The 19,705-nt window shown below is 44.8% G+C and overlaps 1 protein-coding gene across 3 annotated transcripts in view; it reads right to left on the reverse strand.

The window, feature by feature from the left end:
* Window positions 1-19,705, reverse strand: part of L1CAM (L1 cell adhesion molecule) — a 1,396,060-nt gene that overhangs the window by 483,682 nt on the left and 892,673 nt on the right. For all 3 annotated transcript variants that reach the window (XM_073600356.1, XM_073600355.1, XM_073600354.1), the window contains one exon: window positions 12,604-12,763. In XM_073600356.1, coding sequence (XP_073456457.1) covers window positions 12,604-12,763 — 160 coding nt within the window. The remainder of the gene's footprint in view (window positions 1-12,603; window positions 12,764-19,705) is intronic.

Consider the following 19,705-nt stretch of genomic DNA (forward strand, 5'->3'; position numbering starts at 1 on the left):
CAACATGTTGGAAAGTGGCCAGGATGCTGTTACAGGGCACAAATCACATCAAAAGTGATTCAAAGGGGTTGATTTACTAAAACTTAAAAGTGCACAATCTGTTGCAGCTGTGCATGGTAGCCAATCAGAATCGAACTTCAGCTTGTTCAAATAAGCATTGACAAAAGAAAAACTGGAAGACAAAGCTGGTTTCTATGCAGAGCTGCGCTTTCTAGTTTTAGTAAATCAACCCCAAACTTAGTACAGAAAGGCTGTCTTCAACTCATCTCTTAGATCCTTATTGAGTTATACATCCCATGTAGGTCCAACTTGGTGAATATCCTGGCAGATCAAATGTTTTGGAAAAGCTTAGGAACAAGCAGGAAGCAGTTCTTGATGGTGACCTTGTTCTTAGGAACTCAATTGTCAATGCATGGAGGCAAGGTATGATCCTTCATCTCAGCAAAGAAGATACCCGCCCCAGCTGGAGAGGTAATGCTCAATATGCTCCTTAAAGTGGATGTTAACCCTCACATATACCCAGTTAAGTGAACAGCCTCATATGATACACAGGGATGAAACAAATCTCCCTACATAAGTTTTACATGCTGTCTTCATCTGTCTTACATGCATCTGTCTTACATGCTGTCTTACATGCTGTCTTCAAACAAATCTCCCTACATAAGTTTTACATGCTGTCTTCATGCTGTCTTCATCTTTATATATGGTTTAGAAAGTGCACCCGATAGGTAGATAATTTCAGCTCTGTTTTTTGAATCATTCAGGGCTCCGCCAATCTACAGTTGTATGCAAAAGTTTAGGAACCCCTGACAATTTCCATGATTGTCATTTATAAATATTTGAGTGTTTGGATCAGCAATTTCATTTTGATCTGTCAAATAACTGAAGGACACGGTAATATTTCAGTAGTGAAAATAGTGAAAATGCGCAATATGCATCAAAACAAAATTAGACAGGTGCATACATTTGGGCACCCTTGTCATTTTGTTGATTTGAATACCTGTAACTACTTAGCACTGATTAATTGTGTTGAAGACTTTATAAGCATCATCACCATTTCATATCATTGTTTTTAATGGTGTAACATTTTGTACAATTTTTCTGTTTTCTACATATATTGCTGTTTTTGTATACTTTTGCTTATATCAATAAATTTGTTTTTACTAAATTTTAGCGTTGCCGTTAAAGTCCCATTGACCTATGTGGGTATTCTTATTTCCTTATCTCAGGGATGTGGCAACCTTCATGGTCTAGCTGGATGGTTTCCTCCTTCTTTAGCGCTGATTAATTGGAACACACAATTGGTTTGGTGAGCTCATTAAGCCTTGAACTTCATAGACGGGGTATCCAATCATGAGAAAGGGTATTTAAGGTAGCCAATTGCAAGTTGTTGTTCTCTTTGACTCTCCTCTGAAGAGTGGCAACATGGGGGCCTCAAAACAACTCTCAAATGACCTGAAAACAAAGATTGTTCTACATTATGGTTTAGGGGAAGGCTACAAAAAGTTATCGCAGAGATATAAGCTTTCAGTGTCCACTGTGAGGAACATAGTGAGGAAATGGAAGACCACAGGCATAGTTCTTGTTAAGGCCAGAAGTGGCAGGCCACATAAAATATTGGAGAGGCAAAGGAAAAGGATGGTGAGAACGGTCAAAAAAAGCCCACGGACCACCTCCAAAGACCTACAACATCAACTTGCTGCAGATGGTGTCACTGTGCATCCTTCAAAAATTCAGCGCACTTTGCACTTGGAGAAGCTGTATGGGAGAGTGATGTGAAAAAAACCTTTTCTGCACACACGCCACAAACGGAGTCGCTTGAGGTATGCAAACGCACATTTGGACAAGCCAGCTTCCTTTTGGAATAAGGTGCTGTGGAGCAATGAAACAAAGATTGAGTTATTTGGTCATAACAAGGGGCGTTATGCATGGCGGCAAAAGAACACAGCATTCCAAGAAAAACACTTGCTACCCACAGTAAAATTTGGTGGAGGTTCCATCATGCTGTGGGGCTGTGTGGCCAGTGTCGGTAATGGGAATCTGGTTAAAGTTGAGGGTCGCATGGATTCCACTCAATATCAGCAGATTCTTGAGAATAATGTTGAGGAATCAGTCACAAAGTTGAAGTTACGCCGGGGCTGGATATTTCAACAAGACAACGACCCAAAACACTGCTCAAAATCTACTTGGGCATTTATTCAGAGGAACAAGTACAATGTTCTGGAATTGCCATCCCAGTCCCTAGACCTGAATATCAATGAAAATCTGTGGGGTGATTTGAAGTGGGCTGTCCATGCTCGGCAACCATCAAACCTAACTGAACTGGAGATGTTTTGTAAGGAGGAATGGTCCAAAATACATTCATCCAGAATCCAGACACTCATTACAGTCTATTGGAAGCATCTAGAGGCTGTTATTTCTGCTAAAGGAGGCTCTACTAAATATTGATGTGATTTTTCTGTTGGGGTGCCCACATTTATACACCTGTCTGTTTTCATTTTTATGCATATTGCACTGTTAATCCAATAAACCTCATTTCACTACTGAAATATTACTGTGTCCTTCAGTTATTTGATAGGTCAAAATGAAATTGCTGATCCAAACACCCAAATATTTATAAATGACAATCATGGAAATTGTCAGGGGTTCCTAAACTTTTGCATACAACTGTATTTATACCATCCTCCCCAACACAAAACTCTGGTTGCTTTTATCACATGTGAGGGAGAACTTGTCAGGAGTTATCATGCTGATAACAGAAGAACAGGGAAGGAGACAGCTACAGGACATAATGCTTTGAAGAAAGATAACAAAACACTGCAGATTTATGTGCCCAGCTCAAATTTCATGAATCGGGTTTACACCCACTTTAGGAGTAGCTAGTTCAGACAGACAGGGGATAAATCCAGCCAAACATAATGTTTAGAATCAGGTCAGGAAAATATTTGATCCTTTTTTGTCAATGATGTCTAAGAAATTGTGATAGGCTTGGGGAATATTTTGTTTTCTACATCAATGCAGAATTCAGACAGGGTTTGAAAAACAAAACTGGCAGTAATCTGAGAAAAAAGCAACCTCTGAGGTCTAATTAATTAAAGTGATACTAAACACGGTTTTGTTTTTTTAAAACTAGTGTAAGTATCTATTCTTATATCTAAAAAAGTATCTTCTATTGCTCTCGGCCTCCCCCAAATCTCCAAATTCCATTTATTTTGCTGCTGTGATTCGACCCCCTTAAAGGGTGGCTACGTTCATTCTCTATGATCCCACTGTAAGTAGAAATGTAGCCACCCATACTTGCTCACTCCTGAGATGGACTAGAAACTATGAGATTTGTAGTGTGCATAGAAAGTGCAGGGTCCAAACCACTGGAACTGAGACGGAAAGGAGAGGTTTGGTAGCTTGCAAAGGACTACACAAAAATACAGAAAAATGACTTCATGAAAAATGGATTACACAGTCATAAATTAATGGATGTATATGGATGCTTTTTAGGAAATAAAGATATCATTTAATGTCACTTTAATGTTAGGATTCTGGACTCCTAGTGACCCTGGTGAAACATTGGTCAGGGGAAGGGTGTCATGGTTATGCAATAGTTTTCTCTGTCAGCTTACCTGTCTCTATGTGTTCATCTCTAGAGACCAGCTGCCTCTCACCTGACTGGTTTTATAACCTCTCCTCTAAGCATGGCCCCACCCCAGGCCCTATCAGGGAACCCTATATTAACCTGTGCACTGCAAGCCAGCAGTACTGATCAACCATTGTGTGTTAGCCTCCGTGTGTACTTGCTGTGTTTCCTACGTCTGATTCCTGTTACCGACTTTAGCCTGTTCTTGACTCTCCTTGTCTGCTTGTTACCCTGACCTTTGGCGTGTTATGTTTATCCTTGTCTGCTAGTCGCCCTGACCTTTGGCATACCCCTTACTTCCCTGTTGTTCCAGCCTGCTGCCTCCTTCCTCTTCTCCTGTAGTCTTTGGTGAGTTGTGAGACCCTGGGGGCCGCGACCTGGAGCCAGACTGCAGCGCAGTCCATCCTCACCACTAGAGGCTCTGGTAAACACCCGCTGGCTCTTAGACTCCGTGCCCTGGGGAATCTATGCTCTAGCTCCCACTGAGATCCATGTTAGTTATCCTGTAGACCTGCTTCCTGAACTTTCCAGGGTTCAATCCGCAGCAGTCAGTCCTAGGATCCACTACCTTAGTGGTGCACTTCTGACTCCTACAGAGTGCATCTGTCACCTGGTCCCAGGTGACCTGACAGTTTGATCAGCCATGGACCCGGCTGATGTGCCGCTACCCGCAAATGATCCGTTGCAGGGCTTAGTTCGCAGACTTGAGACCCAGGAATCGCATCAGACCCAAGTGATGCGATTTTTTCAGGATTTGGCATCCCGTTTTGATCGCACCAGTTGCAGCCACACATTCATTACAACTGCCATCTCCGGCCCGTTTCTCTGGGGACTCCAAGGCTTGCAGGGGGGTTCCTTAGCCAGTGCACAATTCATTTTGAACTTCAGCCCCAAAACTTCCTGTCCGATCGGGTGAAAGTAGCCTATATTATATCCCTCATGTCCGGCGAGGCGCTAGCTTGGGCTGCCCCTCTGTGGGAACTGAATGATCCAGTGGTTTCTAGCCTGTCTGATATCTTGAAACTTTTTCGGAATATCTTCGAGGAATCGGGTCGTGTCTCCTCAGCGAATAGCGCTCTTTTACGTCTCCGTCAAGAGTCCGCTTCTGTGGGACAGTATGCTCTTCAGTTCCGTATCCTCACAGTTGAATTGAGCTGGAATAATGAGGCCCTAGTTGCAACCTTTTTACATGGCCTCTCTGATAGAGTGAAGGATGAATTAGCAGGAAGATCCCTTCCTGCTGATCTGGATGGTGTCATCACCTTGTGTAACCAGATCGATATTCGCTTTCAGGAGAGGGCCCTGGAAAAAAGACGCCAGCGCTCCCCGTTCCTTAGGCAGCTTGAGCTCCCAGTCCCTTCTCTTCGATCCGAGGAGCACCCCCTGCCCGCTGAGGAACCTATGCAGCTGGGCTGGACCAAGTTGTCTCCTGAAGAACGCGCTAGGCGCAGAACTCTGGGCCTGTGCCTCTATTGTGGGGCCAAAGGTCATTTTTGTGACACTTGTTCTCTTTGGTTACGGTTCCATTCTCCACACATTGACTGGACTGCTGGACGGATCCTGGCTTGGGGTTCCTCCTGTTTCTCTTCCTGCCTACTCAAGGTTACCCCAAAAGAGAAACTTCCTGTTGCCACCATTCCAGTATCTTCTGCTCTTCCCGCTGCATATAGCGATTTCTGGAATGTCTCCTGCAATAGTCGGGCTGAGGCACTCTCTGGGTCCTGTGGCACTCTGGATGAGGAGTCCACCTGTGAACTTGAGCCGATCATTCACTCCAGTTTGCATGGTCATTTACCTTTGCCTGTTCCGGGACCCCCTTGGACGCACACCCAGGCTGACTCGTCTACCAGTTCCACAGTCGCTACGCCCTGTAATGCGATTCTCGTGGTCGCTGCACCTGACAATGCTGTTCAGTCGGCCTCTGCACCAGTTCAGCCTATGCCCAGTGAAGCTATCCAGCTTGACTTCTGTGACACATCACTTTCTAACCAACCTGGTCTCAGGGATCCACTGACTTCTGCCCAGTCTGATGATCCTGTGTTGGATGTCCAGCTCATCTTTAAGGGTCTGGGGGACCCTGCTCAGACTCCTGATGGTCTTCTTATGCCTTTACCCATTCCTAAGAAGCCTTTAGCCCTCAAAAAGTCCTCTCGTCCTCTCCCTACCTCGGTTTCGGTCTCTGAGGATAATCTTAAGTACGAGGTTAGTCAAGTTCTCGATTCCCGGCGCCGTAGAGGCATTCTTCAGTACCTCGTACATTGGGAAGGGTTTGGTCCTGAGAAGAGGTCTTGGATCACTGCATCTGAGATCTTTGCGCCTCGTCTGTTGAGGAGGTTTCATCTGGAGTTTCCCTTTAAGCCAGGGCCCAGGCAGGGGAGGGGGAGGCCTCATAAGAGGGGGGGTACTGTCATGGTTATGCAATAGTTTTCTCTGTCAGCTTACCTGTCTCCATGTGTTCATCTCTAGAGACCAGCTGCCTCTCACTTGACTGGTTTTATAACCTCTCCTCTAAGCATGGCCCCACCCCAGGCCCTATCAGGGAACCCTATATTAACCTGTGCACTGCAAGCCAGCAGTGCTGATCAACCATTGTGTGTTAGCCTCCGTGTGTACTTACTGTGTTTCCTATGTCTGATTCCTGTTACCGACTTTGGCCTGTTCTCGACTCTCCCTGTCTGCTTGTTACCCTGACCTTTGGCGTGTTATGTTTATCCTTGTCTGCTAGTCGCCCTGATCTTTGGCTTACCCCTTACTTCCCTGTTGTTCCAGCCTGCTGCCTCCTTCCTCTTCTCCTGTAGTCTTCGGTGAGCGTGAGCTGTGAGACCCTGGGGGCCGCGACCTGGAGCCAGACTGCAGCGCAGTCCATCCTCACCACTAGAGGCTCTGGTGAACACCCACTGGCTCTTAGACTCTGCACCCTGGGGAATCTATGCTCTAGCTCCCACTGGGATCCATGTTAGTTATCCTGTAGACCTGCTTCCTGAACCTTCCAGGGTTCAATCCGCAGCAGTCAGTCCTAGGGGCCACTACCTTAGCGGTGCACTTCTGACTCCTACAGAGTGCATCTGTCACCTGGTCCCAGGTGACCTGACAGTGGGTTTCTTGCGCAATGGATCCAAAATGAATGGTGGAACCATCAACCAGTCAGATGAGTAGTTTATAAGCCTTGAAGCAGAGGGGCATGTCTGGAAAGCAGATGCATGCAGCCAAAACAATGATGGCTTGAACTTTAGCTGCCTTTTGGGGGCCTTACAGAAGCAACAAAACATGAGGGGTGAAATCAAAAGGCCAGGGTAAGCAGGAGGGTGACAGTGGCTTCCTTAACACATGGTCTACTAGGGAAACTGCAAGAAAAAATAGCCCAGGGCCCTGCTGCATAAATTTAGGAACTTTTGTAGGCATTGAGCATGTTGAAGCCATTGTCATCTTAGGTTTTAGAAAGTGGAAAACCCTGGAGGGATGGTATGCTGTCATTTTTTCCCGTTTCCGCTCCCCGAGGTGGTGGTCAATCTGGGGATCAATTCGGGTAAGTTCTTTCAGTGTGTTAAGAAATCCAAATGGTAGTACCTGCCTGGAGTTTGCATGTTCTCCCTGAGCCTGCATGGTTTTCTCCGGGTACTCCAGTTTCCTCCCACACTCCGAAGACATGCTGGTAGGTTAATTGGCTCCTGTCTGAATTGGCCCTAGTATGTATGAATGTGAGTTAAGAACCTTAGATTGTAAGCTCCTTGAGGGCAGGGACTGATGTGAATGTAAAAGCGCTGAATAAATTGACGGCGCTGTATAAGTATGAGTGGCATTGCTCCATTGAGTGTCCACATTGAGTGGTGGCAGCTTGGCATGATCCATCATAAAGTTTGGGAAGCACAGATGCTGGCCAAATCTTGCTTCCCTGTTCCATAAGATGAAATGCCCAGTCTTGAAGCTCCTCGCTGGAGACTATGGTGCCTACATTGGACTGTTCCTTAGTGCGTCATAGACAAAAATAGAGGAGAAAAACATTGCAAAAGACCTTGAACTGGCTATGGTCTCTTGAGAAAAGATTTGTAAGAGGTACCTTGGGCTTGGGCGTTTCTGACAAAGATGAATCAGGAACTGCTGAAGGACCAGCAGAGGGCGTAGCTGAACCAGACAGGGAACAAACCCTCTAACTTAAAATACCCTTTGCATGCCATTTTGTGGAGAAACTTGCATATATTGCAGTTTTTGATGTCACATGGCCGTAGCTGGGGGGAATTTGCCCTGCATTGGTAACATTCAGGAAGTGGCGCCATAGGTCCTCTATCCAATAAAGTAAGATCCACCAGTATGGCAGTATGTTTGGTGCTGTTATATATTTAACCACTTGCCTACTGAGCACTGAACCCCCTTCCTGCCCAGGCCACTTTTCAGTTTTCAGCGCTGTTGCACTTTGAAAGACAACTGCGCAGATGTGCAACGCTGTACCTAAATGAAATTATTATAATTTTTTCACACAAATAGAGCTTTCTTTTGGTGGTATTTAATCACTAAACAAGCAAAAAAAAAAGACTGGAAATTTTGAAAAAAAAAGAAAACAGTTTTCATACTTTGTTATAAAATTTTGCAATCACATAATTTTTCTCCTTCATTGATGTGCTCTGATGAGGCTGCACTGATGGGCACTGATAGGCTGCACTGATGGGCACTGACAAGGCGGCACTGATAAGGTGGCACTGATGGTCGGCACTGAAGGGTACTAATAGGTGGCACTGATAGGTAACAATGATAGGCAGCACTGATGATGAGGCACTGATGAGTACTGATTGGTAGCACTGATAGGATGGCACTGGTGGACATTGATAGGTGGCACTGGTAGGTGGTACTGGTGGGCACTGGCAGGTGGCACTGGTGGGCACAGATGAGGCAGCGGTGGGTCTCTGTGTGAATGACCGATGTCCCTCTGACAGTAGCCGTTTTTTTCTCCTCACACTGTAAGCCGATTACCGACTATGTTTACATTACAGTCTATGTTTAGTCTTTTATGTGGTGTCTTGTGCCCCCTCATTGCCATCGATTGAGGATATATGTTGGCTGTATGCTAGTTAACTGACACTGACCCCCCCCCCCCCCCAGCTCAGAGCTACCATCATCCAGGGACATATATTGGTTGCTTACAAAAGGCATAGATCCTAAAGAAGCAAGAGCTACTGCAAAACATGTCGATCCATTAAGCCATTTTGGGAATTTGATTAATGCACCAAGTTATCAAAAATCTATAAAGCAGTCTGACTTCAAAGTAATAAAGATTTGTAAGATGTTTTTATCAAATTTGTAGTGTGCATCCTCCCTGTGGCACACTGAAAGTCTCACTTGTGACTCCCCTCTTTTTCCCCCTTTATGGGAGGAGAGAGAGGGTAGTATATTGTAATGTTTCTGATCCTTACCCTTCTGAGCCTTTTGGGAGATGGGTACTCTTACCCCCAGTAACTTTTTTAATAGTTTCATCCAACAAATCTCTGAAGAGACAATACTGACATAAGATTGATGCGTGAAAAGCAAGTGAATAGCTTCCAGTGCCACATCACATCACATTCTTACCCGGTACTAAGAATGTAAGGTCTGACGCCCTGTCACGACAATTTTCCTCCACTTCCAAGATGGATTCAGTTCCGGTTCCTGTGATTCCTTGTGACCGCTGCTTTGTTCCCGAGAGTCTCCGTACTGCTGTGCTCCAGACTTACCATTCTCCCAAGGCTGCTGGCCACCCTGGGAAGAATCAACTCTTTTGGGACATTTCCCAACAATTCTGGTGGCCTAGTCTACGTGCTGATGTAACCACCTTCGTAGCTGCCTGTTCTGTGTGTGCTCAAAGTAAGACTCCACAACACCTTCCAGTAGGCCTCCTACAACCGATACCCAATGGAGAAAGGCCCTGGACCCACCTGGCTATGGATTTCATTGTGGAGTTACCCAACTCCCAGGGCAACACAGTTATCCTTATGGTGGTTGACCGGTTCTCAGAAATGTTGCACTGCATTCCACTCAAGCAGTTGCCTACTTTCTAAGGAACTGGCTTCTATTTTTGCTCGGGAGATCTTCTGCTTTCATGGGCTACCCAAGGTGATTGTCTCAGACAGGGGTAGTCAGTTTGTGTCCCGGTTCTGGCGAGCCTTTTATGCACAGTTGGGTATTCAGCTTGCTTTCTCCTCTGCGTATCACCCGCAGTCTAATGGGGCCGCAGAACGAGTAAAGCAGTCCTTGGAGCAACTCCTACGTTGCTATATTTCCAACCATCATAACAACTTGTCAGACCTCTTGCCGTGGGCGGAGTTTGCTCACAATAGTGCCTTGAATTCAGCTTCCCGTTTGTCCCCGTTTATGGCGAACTATGGTTTCCAACCTTCCGTGTTGCCTGCCTCCTTTGTTCCGCAGAGTATTCCTGTATTAGATGAGCATCTCTGTGGCCTTCGTTCCACTTGGGCACAAGTCCAAGAGGCTTTGCGACATGCTAACGATAGGTACAGACTCCATGCTGACCGCAGACGCCTGCCTGTGCCTTCCTACCAGGTTGGGGACAGAGTCTGGCTGTCGTCTCGCAACCTCAGACTTCGTGTTCCTTCTTTGAAGTTCTCACCTCAGTTTATTGGGCCTTTCCGTATCCTTCACAGGATTAACCCAATGGCTTACGCATTGGACCTTCTTCCTATGCGCATCTCTAATGTGTTTCATATCTCCTTATTGAAACCTTTGGTCTGCAACCGCTTTACCATCTTGGTGCCATGTCCTCACCCTATACAGGTTGAGAACCATGAGGAGTATGAGGTACAATCCATTGTTGACTCCCGTAGGTTCCGTGGGCACATACAGTACCTGGTGCATTGGAAGGGGTACGGTCCGGAGGAACGCTCTTGGGTCTCATCCTCGGACGTACATGTCCCTGTCCTCCTTCGTGATCTCTATAGACATTTTCCCCTCAAGCTCGGTGGTCCTCCGAGGGGGAGGGGTCATTGAGGAGGGGGTACTGTAAGGGCTGGGCTCAGCCCTTCCTTCTCTGAGCTGGCCGCTTAGCTGTCGGCTAATTGCCAGCTCCCATCTCTCTCCACAGTTACCCAGCTGTTGATGATCTGCTCATCAGTCCTGGCTACTTAAAGCCATCCAGCTCACTTCATCTCTGCCTTCGCCTTTGGTCGCATCTCTGAGACTTTCTCCTGCGTTCCTGTTGAAGACTTGCTCGGCTGACGTCCCTTCTGGCTCCTGATCCTGCTTGCTGTACTACTACGTTGATCTCTTGCTCTCTGACATTGGCTGACTACCCGATCTGGTTACTGAACTCTGGCTATGTATTGACTACGCTTACTCTGTTTACCTTTTTATTATTATTAAACAAGTGTGATTAACTGTACTTCTGTCTTGGTCTGATTCATGGTTTATGACAACATTCAATTGCATCTGAAACCACCAGGTCTCACAAGATCCCAATTCAAATTGGCTACAAATGTCTTATTAGCAGTGAAACAAACTATCACAAAAGCTTGGACACAACAGCTTGTCCATTGTCACATAGACACTTTCTTCATCAACAAATTGCTTACTAGCATTCACTTAGATATACATAAGAAACTCCTAAAAACCTGGGCCCCATGGATACAATATGCTCATCCCTCCATGTCCCCATAAAGCTATGCACTGCTATAGGCATTTGAAGCCCTAGGTTTCCGATCTGTGTGTCCCTGATGTCCTCCTTCTGTTAGTCCCTTTCCTTTTCTATACTATTCTACTCCCTTCCCTCTTCTTTTTCCCTTGGCCCCTCTGGCCTGGGAGGCCTTTGATAATTTGTTACTTGGCCATTCTCTGCACAGTGTACCTACTCCTAAATTCAATCCATGCGTGTCTCCCAATTTACAGGAAGCACACAATTTACCTTTTCTCCCCCCCTCCCCTGTTGATATAATGTGAATCATTGCTGTTGCAATCAATATGTACAGTAACTTGCCACGCTTATTGCTCTTCACTTTTAATCACCTTTATCGTCAATGACTTACAGATGCACTCTGGAATTTTCCATGCGCATTACTTTTTTATATTTGTACGGTTTATGCTATGTATCCTATAAAACTTACTGAAAGTAAAATTGAAAAAGAACATCATAAAAGGTAGGCTTAATATTTTCCAGTACAGCTCAGCACCAAATCACAAATTTACATTGCTTTCAAAGGAAGGAGGACTTTTGAGCAGACGTGTGGTCTTGTAGCAGGAAGTTGGCCTTGTCAATACTAACCAGTAAGTGGATTTCTGCTCAAGAAAAGGGAAACATTTTATCTCCTTGGCAACAGAGCTATAGGCAGCTTTTGCCTTAATAATACATGAATAATAATTCATGTTGGGTAGATGCAAGTGTTACCCACTAATTTCCTACATTTGACAAGGACTCTGGTGATCAGGTCTCTACACTTCTCAGCTCCACCCACCTGCCAATAGCATTGCTGTGGAGATATCAGTTTTATGTAGTCTAACACTAATTAGGCTTGTGTGAAAAAAAGTCCATACAAATCAGCATACCTGTCCAAATAGCATGATAATTTGATGGACATCATAACAGAAAAAGAAAACAAGCTGAGAGGAGAGGGTAGTGGGTGAGGGGTAAGCATGAACGGCTGGTTTAGTTTATACTTACCCCTCACCCACTACCCTCACCTCTCAGTTTGTGACAAAGGTGAAAGTAGTGCTTTCACAGCTGTTGCAATAATAGTTTATTAACACTATGGGGTTGATTTACTAAAACTAGAGAGTGTAAAATTTAGTGCAGCTCTACATATAAACCAGCTTCCAGTTTTTTCGGTCAAAGCTTAACTGAACAAGCTAAAGTTAGAAGCTGATTGGCTACCATGCACAGCTGCAACCGATTTTGCACTCTTCAGGTTTAGTAAATCAGCCCCTATATCTAGTTTTAATGAGCAAGTCATTTTGTGCGCCCTATCCAGTAACATGTCTTTCATTAATATTCTTCATACTTGTCACCGTCATCATCTTCTATTATCTTTGTGTTATCTTTTCTCCATTCAAAGAGGTTCATCTTCATTTTGGGGTCAAATAAAGGAATGCACTCAAATGTAGCCTTCCCACCCTTCCTCACGTGCTGTGTTTTTGGGGGAGTGACAATGTGGGTAGCATCTGTAAGAAAATGCACAGAAAATAATTATTTCTATATAATAGTTAAAATGTTATAACAAAGATGTACTATGTCTAAAGACTGGGTACTAATACTGGTAAAATAGACATTTTACATAGACAGTAACAATCTGAAATTAAAAAAAAAAAAAAACAGATGAGTTTTAAATGTACCCCCAACACTAACATACAGTATAATACTCTACTCAAAAATATAAAATATGAAATATCATATGTAATAAACATCAATACAGTGTGATATAGCAATATAAAGCACAAATAATCCAAGTGCTATATGAAAATGCAATAAAATATCTCAAGGGAAACTCTTAAAAATAAAGTGCTGTATAGAATCAAAACGACCATGAAATAGCTCCACAAATAAGCACAGAATTCTTCATATCCAACAAAAGGGATGTAATTTTACATATAGTAGGTGAGGTTGAAAAAAGACACAAGTCCATCAAGTCCAACCTATGATTTAATGAAATAACACCAGTGATAGGGAAATGTTCACACTCCAGTCAGTATTGCGTGCTACCAAAATAGTGTTCCCCTCAAAGAATAAATATAATTGACTTACTTAGAATAAATATGGTCAAACGTCATTTTACTAGTAATCAGAATTCATCCACCATACATTCTTATGTATGATCTTACCGACTTCAGATTTTAAAATGTAAAAAAAGGCCCCCATAGAGTAAAACTGTCACTTTAATAAAATACATAAAAACAAAAATGACACTGGCTGCTTCTGCGGAAGTCATTAATCTCTTTTTAAATAGTTTGTTTTAATTTCAGGAAAATTGTCAGGATATAAATGCAACTGGAAATGCTGACTTTTTGATCTGGATAAAGAATGTAGCTAGTGAAATGTCAGGACACCTGACATGCATGGTAAGTGGTATCTAGATACCCCCAAAAAGGTAGAAGCACCTGCCAGTAGAATAAAATGCCTATAGATAAAAGCACTTAATGATAGAACAGAGACAGAGATGAGCTTCTCCACGGCTGCATGGAGAAGTGCAGGATCTGTAGCAAGAGTTCTGTCCTTCTATCTGCTGCTGACTGCTAGGACAAAGTGAGGGAGGAGACAAAGGGGGTGCGGCAGAGCAGGGGCCACATGAAATGGCCTGGTGGGCCGGATTCGGCCCTGGGGTCTTGTGTTTGACACATGTGCTCTATAGTCTTCCAAAAAAAATAGAATCTCTCAGCTGCAGAAAGCAGGGATCTGACATCATACACTCAGGAGCTAGAGCACAGGGCTCCCTGAAATCTGACAGCTGACTGGAGTGACAAACCCCCCCCCATAGACTTGGAACTCAGGATTCAAGAATGAAATACCTGGAAGGAATTTCATTCCTGGATCCAGAATCAGTTGCTCCACCCTAGGGTGGAGCAACTGATTCTGACGTCATGTTCTTTTCTCATACAGCTAGTTGGTTTGATCCTTGGCTGTTTTAGCTGTTTCGGCTATTTTTAATCTGTTCTTTTTGTTCCTGTGACTTATGAATTTTTATGTTTTGCTGTGAATGCTTGCTGTGATCGTTTTTAGTGACTTTGCAGTGACTCTGTAGTGAAATAAACCTTTTTGAAGTTTATCTGCACTATGAAGCCTTCCTTCTTTTTTTATCCTCCACTGAGTGGCCAACTTGCAGTACCATCGTTTTGCGAGGAAACCCCGCTCAGGGTATTTCATTCCTGAATTCTGAGTTCCAAGTCTATGAGATAAAAGCAACTACTTTGGGCCATTGAGACTGGATGGGAACGCATCTCCTGGATTAAAAGAACGGGTGATAATGATCGTGGCCGACAGGTTGATGCATCAGGCTCTTACGATCTCTATAATTTGAGGTCCAACTGATGTGGTCAGCGACTTTTTGATATATCTTTTGGCTGGAGAAATATTCAAGGTTTTGCCCAAGTGTTGAGAAGATTGCCTATATTTTATTTTCACATGTATTGGGCTTTCTGATTTATATCAGTACTGAGCACTAATCTCACAGTGTGATGCATTTTTCCCGACGCATCATGGCAACACACACACTGGGTTGTGACTCCGCCCCCACAACCTGATAGGACTGATTAGCTATAAGTTTTGAAGAGGAGCCCCCCCCTGCTGCAATCTCCTTTTTTTCCTCACCTGTTAGGACTGACCAGGATAAAGCAAGGACCTCTTACCACTTCGTCCCAGCTAGGTTCAGCCTCTCCTAGTTGGAAGCCCTGACTGTACAGTCTCTAAATGAGCTTTATGCAGGGACCCCACTCTGATGGTCTCAGGGGAGTTTCATAATCTTTTTACAAGCCTTAAACAGGCTTACATTACCATGCAGCAGCCTTCCATCTTTTACTCTTTATATGTTCACTCTATTTATTCTCTTTCCGTTTTTTTTTACCTCATTTCTTATCCTTTCCTCTCTCCCCACTGCTGAGTCTTTTAGTCCTCCAGCCGCCTTGACCTTCTCAAGATGGCGGCCGTGATTGGCTCGTCGGCGCGACCGGAAGTGATGCGGGCATCTATCTCCTTTCGCCAGTATCTAAGATGGCGTCGGGTGCCTCGGATCGCTACATCGCATGCGTGGTGCGTGTGTCACTTCCGCCGCGAGGGTGGTCTATTTAAAAACTATGTTTATGCTGTATGACTGCATAGGTTATTGCTCTGTATCCAGAACGCTCGCACTCTGCATTTTTCCACATCTCCTATTGCTGCCACCGCTTACTGACTACCTGCTGACCCAGTAAGACTTTCATGCCTGTTTTTTACATAGATGCTAATGCACGCTAAATATACTGTACTGAGCTTCACGGGGTTAACCCCTTCCATTCACAGATACACTCTATCTTTTCCTCATGGAGGCCGCTGCCCCAGCAGACCATCTACAGCCAGTAAAGTAAGAGGCATCATGTTTGGTAAGTAGTGAAGAGGAGTAAAAGAGAGCCATGCCACTAATATCACTTTATCCTGATAGCCCTGGCAGGTCGTCAAAATCATCTCAATCCAAATGGAAAGAGAGATCCCCTTCAAGACATTCACATTGTAGAAGAAGCCGGTCAAGAAGCCCACCATCACAGTAAAACATCATCCTCCCGCCAATCACAACCCGACCACCATAACCAACCTGTAGCCAATGCCTGCTGGATTTGTGGAGCACAAGCCCTTCCTAACAAGTTAGCTTGCCAAACATGTGCTGAAGAAGCCACTAGGGAAAGGGAATCGGATGCATTGGAAGTATCGAACACAATCAGAGAGTCTGTTAAAGAATCAATTCTGCAGGTATCAGCCACAGAACCAGTTAAACCAGTGCAAAGCACATCAGCAGTCACCTGCGTACCGCAAGAATCAGACGACTCATCAGCAGAAGAGGATTCTCCAGTGTCAGTTGGCTTTGATTTTGCTTTAATTGACCCCTTTGCGAAGTCAGTAAAAGAGGCAATTGGTTGGGAAGAACCAAAGGAATCGCCCCGCGAGCTCAGAAAATATTTCCCTAACCTAAAAAGGGATCCAGAAACCTTTCCTTTTATCGATGAACTCAAGAGTTAATTAAAGACGAGTGGCAAAAACCTGACAAAAGTCCAGCCTAAACAATAGGATAGCAAAGCTATATCCTCTAAAGGAACCATCCGTAAACCCTCTTATCACGGCACCTGTAGTAGATGCATCATTAATGCATCTGGCCAGACGTGACATTGCCAATAGAAGACGCAGTGACTTTCAGGGATGTCTTGGACCGGAAAATTGACCTCGATCTAAAAAAAGCCTATTTAGCAGCAGGAGGAGCATGTAGACCAGCTATCACATTAGCAGCAGTCGGCAGAGCAATTAGTAGCTGGACCTCTAATATTGAAAAACTACTGGCAAAAGCAGCTGATCAGCAGAAAATCGTATCTGCTCTACAGGAACTCAGCCTAACAGGGGACTTCGTAGCCGAAGCATCAGTAGATATAATAAGATCGGCAGCAAGGGCGAAGTTGTCCTCGGTCATGTCCAGGAGAGCCTTATGGTTAAAGCCATGGGTAGCAGATACAGCTTCCAAATCAAACTGGTGCAAGATCCCCTATGACGGAACCAACCTGTTTGGTCCTAAGTTAGACCTCGCCATCTCGAAGGTCACAGGGGGAAAATCGGGTCTTATTCCATCTGACCAAAGACCAAAACAACAGAAAGTTCACCCCTTTAGACGCAATCTTCCCGAACGATACCGAGAAGCCAGATCATATAGACCAGGCAAGGAGTTCAAACGAAATTGGCGTAATACCCAATCATCTTTCTTGAGGACACAGAAGCCCAAAGCTCCTATTACAGGGGATCAGCAGAAGTCGTTTTGATGGCACATCTGCCCAGCCTGTGTTAGTGGGAGCCAGGCTCAGCCTGTTTACACAGGTGTGGGTAGAACATACAGTATAAAAGATCTGTGGACATTATCCACAGTCCGCGAGGGCCACAAATGGAGTTTCAAGTACAGAAACCCCAGAGATCACTTCCTAAACACCCGACTACCATCATCTCTTCCAAAGCAAAAGCTTCTAATCAAATATGTACTAGAGTTACTGCAGAAACATGCGATTACAGAAGTTCCTCAACATCAGAAAGGCAAAGGCTTTTACTCTCCCCTTTTTCTTCTCAAGAAAAAAACAGGGGACCCGCGTCCGGTTCTAGACCTAAAGACCCTCAACAGAATGATACTAGTAGAGTCTTTCAAGATGGAGAGTCTCCAATCTATTCTACTGGCAATAAATAAAAGAGACTGGATGATATCAATAGATTTATGCGACACCTATCTCCATATTCCTACACACACAAGTTTTCAAAAATACCTTTGGTTTGCGACCATTTGAGTTTTAGACCTTTCTTAGATGGTTTCTCCTCTGGGATGTGCGAGAAAGACTTATAAAATACTGATCTGTAGGGTGCTGTTATGTCCTTTTTGGTTTCTTTCTTGTATGCGATTGTCATACGTCATTATTTTACATTCACATTTTCTTTTTCTTTTATACGAGCATGCCATCATTTGGGGCGCACTGTCGGCTCTACTTGGGAACATCTTTTCACCACAACTCTGGCCCCTCTTTGTCCCGCCCGGCGCACGCGGGCCCCCCGGGAACTTTCGTCCATCGGGGGGCCTCTTCACGGGTACCCGGAACATTCTCGCGGAGTGACTGGCGGCTTTTGGCTGCCTGTCTGCCTCTGCAGATTACGGCGCCCCTTTATGCGTCGGTGGGCGTTTTTTGCATGACCCCCCCCACAGTTCACTGTGGGGGGGTGTCGTGCAGTTCTCGCCCAGGGTCCCTCTGCCCCTGCGGTGCCCATTTGGTAATTATTCGAAGGCACCAATATATGAGGTTGACGACTCCACATAAATAACCGAGGATATGAGCTTATGAGGCTGATGACTCTATTGCTAATTTATTTAGGCGGATGTGGCTACTTGTTGCCCTTGCCCCTTTAATTATTTACCCCTACCCAAATTTCAATTTTGTATGTAAAAATATTTTCTTAGCAGCCCCCCTTATGGAAGTAGATGGATAGACTACCTCTGTGCGAGCCCTTCTTCTTCCTTTTTTTTTTTTTTTTTTTTTTTGTAATTTTCCTCCTCCTCCCTGCCATACTGAGCGGTGTTATAGTGTTGCCATGGATCCCTCTTCTTAGCGTCCTTAGGCGGATTGACGCTGTGGGGTTTCCATGGCACCTATACCCTGACTGGAGCGGCAAGCGGCGCGAGATTGAATGGCGTCTCAGTGTTGCCATGGATCCCCCCTCTCAGCGTCCTCATTGGAGCGGTGCACGGCACGCAATTGAGCAGCGTCTGACGGTTGCCATGGATTCCTTTTCTTCAGCGTCTGTGGATCGACGCTGTAGAATATCCATGGCACCCGCACCCTGATTGGAGCAGCGGTATGATTGACGGGATTCAAACGCCAATCATTGCCGCACTCACCTCCCCTTCCCCTTTATATTCAACCACCGAACGCCGTGTCGGTGTCATTGTCCGACTCGGCGGTGGTGATTGAAGATGGCTTAATAGCCACTAATGATATTGCAACATAACATCAGAGACAAGGTAGGGTTTTCCCGTATTATACTTGTTAACTCCGTTCCTTTTCAAAAAACTTTTAATATACATATAGCTTACACCTTTTTCCTGCCTTTCTCCACAGATTTTTCTGTATGAAGTTGCTACTCCTGATAATACCTGCAGCTGATCTTGCGCTTAAGGCACACCCGCTCCCGCTGCTCACATATTGGGGACACCTACCCATACCCAATCACCATATCCCTCACACATTAATATTGGGGTAAGCCACAAACATTTAGAACATTTTCTCACCCCCGGCCTGGATGCACACCCGCATAATGTGCGGTGTTTATGCATCTTGAGCACATGGATGTTTGCCGCCTCAATGTGCGGTGGTTATGCGTTTTTAGTATATTTAATTACTTTATAGGCCCTTTTTTTTAGTACTCCAGTACATAAGGCCTCCTCTCCTTTTTATTTTCAGATTTTTATTTTCAGATAATTAATTCTTTTTCCCCCCTCTGGTTCTTCGCTTGCCGGGCCCTTTTGGGGTAGCGCTGTCACTCCCGGAATCCCCTCCTGGGGTGGCTCATTGGGACCAGTGCGGAGAAGGCGGGGCCAGAGACACGCCCGTTTCCTATTTTGGATTCCTGGCGCCTTTTGTGTTGTTGCCCCCGAGAATTGCTCCGACAGTTGGCCTCTCTTCTTGGTTATGCTTGGGTAGGTTTTTTCCTTTTTTTTTTTTTTTTTCTTTCCAGAATGATGCTAGATGCAGTAAACATGTTCAATGCATTTGTCTCTAATTACGCTATTTCATGTTTTATCAGTGTAAAGTCCGCCTACCATTTGCCCTTGATGAAGGGACTCCTGTAGTCCCGAAACGCGTAGGCTCAGGTGGAAGACTACATGAATATACCCTTGGTTCGCTCTC

The sequence above is a fragment of the Aquarana catesbeiana genome, linkage group LG09 (genome assembly GCF_042186555.1).
Source record: "Aquarana catesbeiana isolate 2022-GZ linkage group LG09, ASM4218655v1, whole genome shotgun sequence".
NCBI classification, from domain to species: domain Eukaryota; kingdom Metazoa; phylum Chordata; class Amphibia; order Anura; family Ranidae; genus Aquarana; species Aquarana catesbeiana.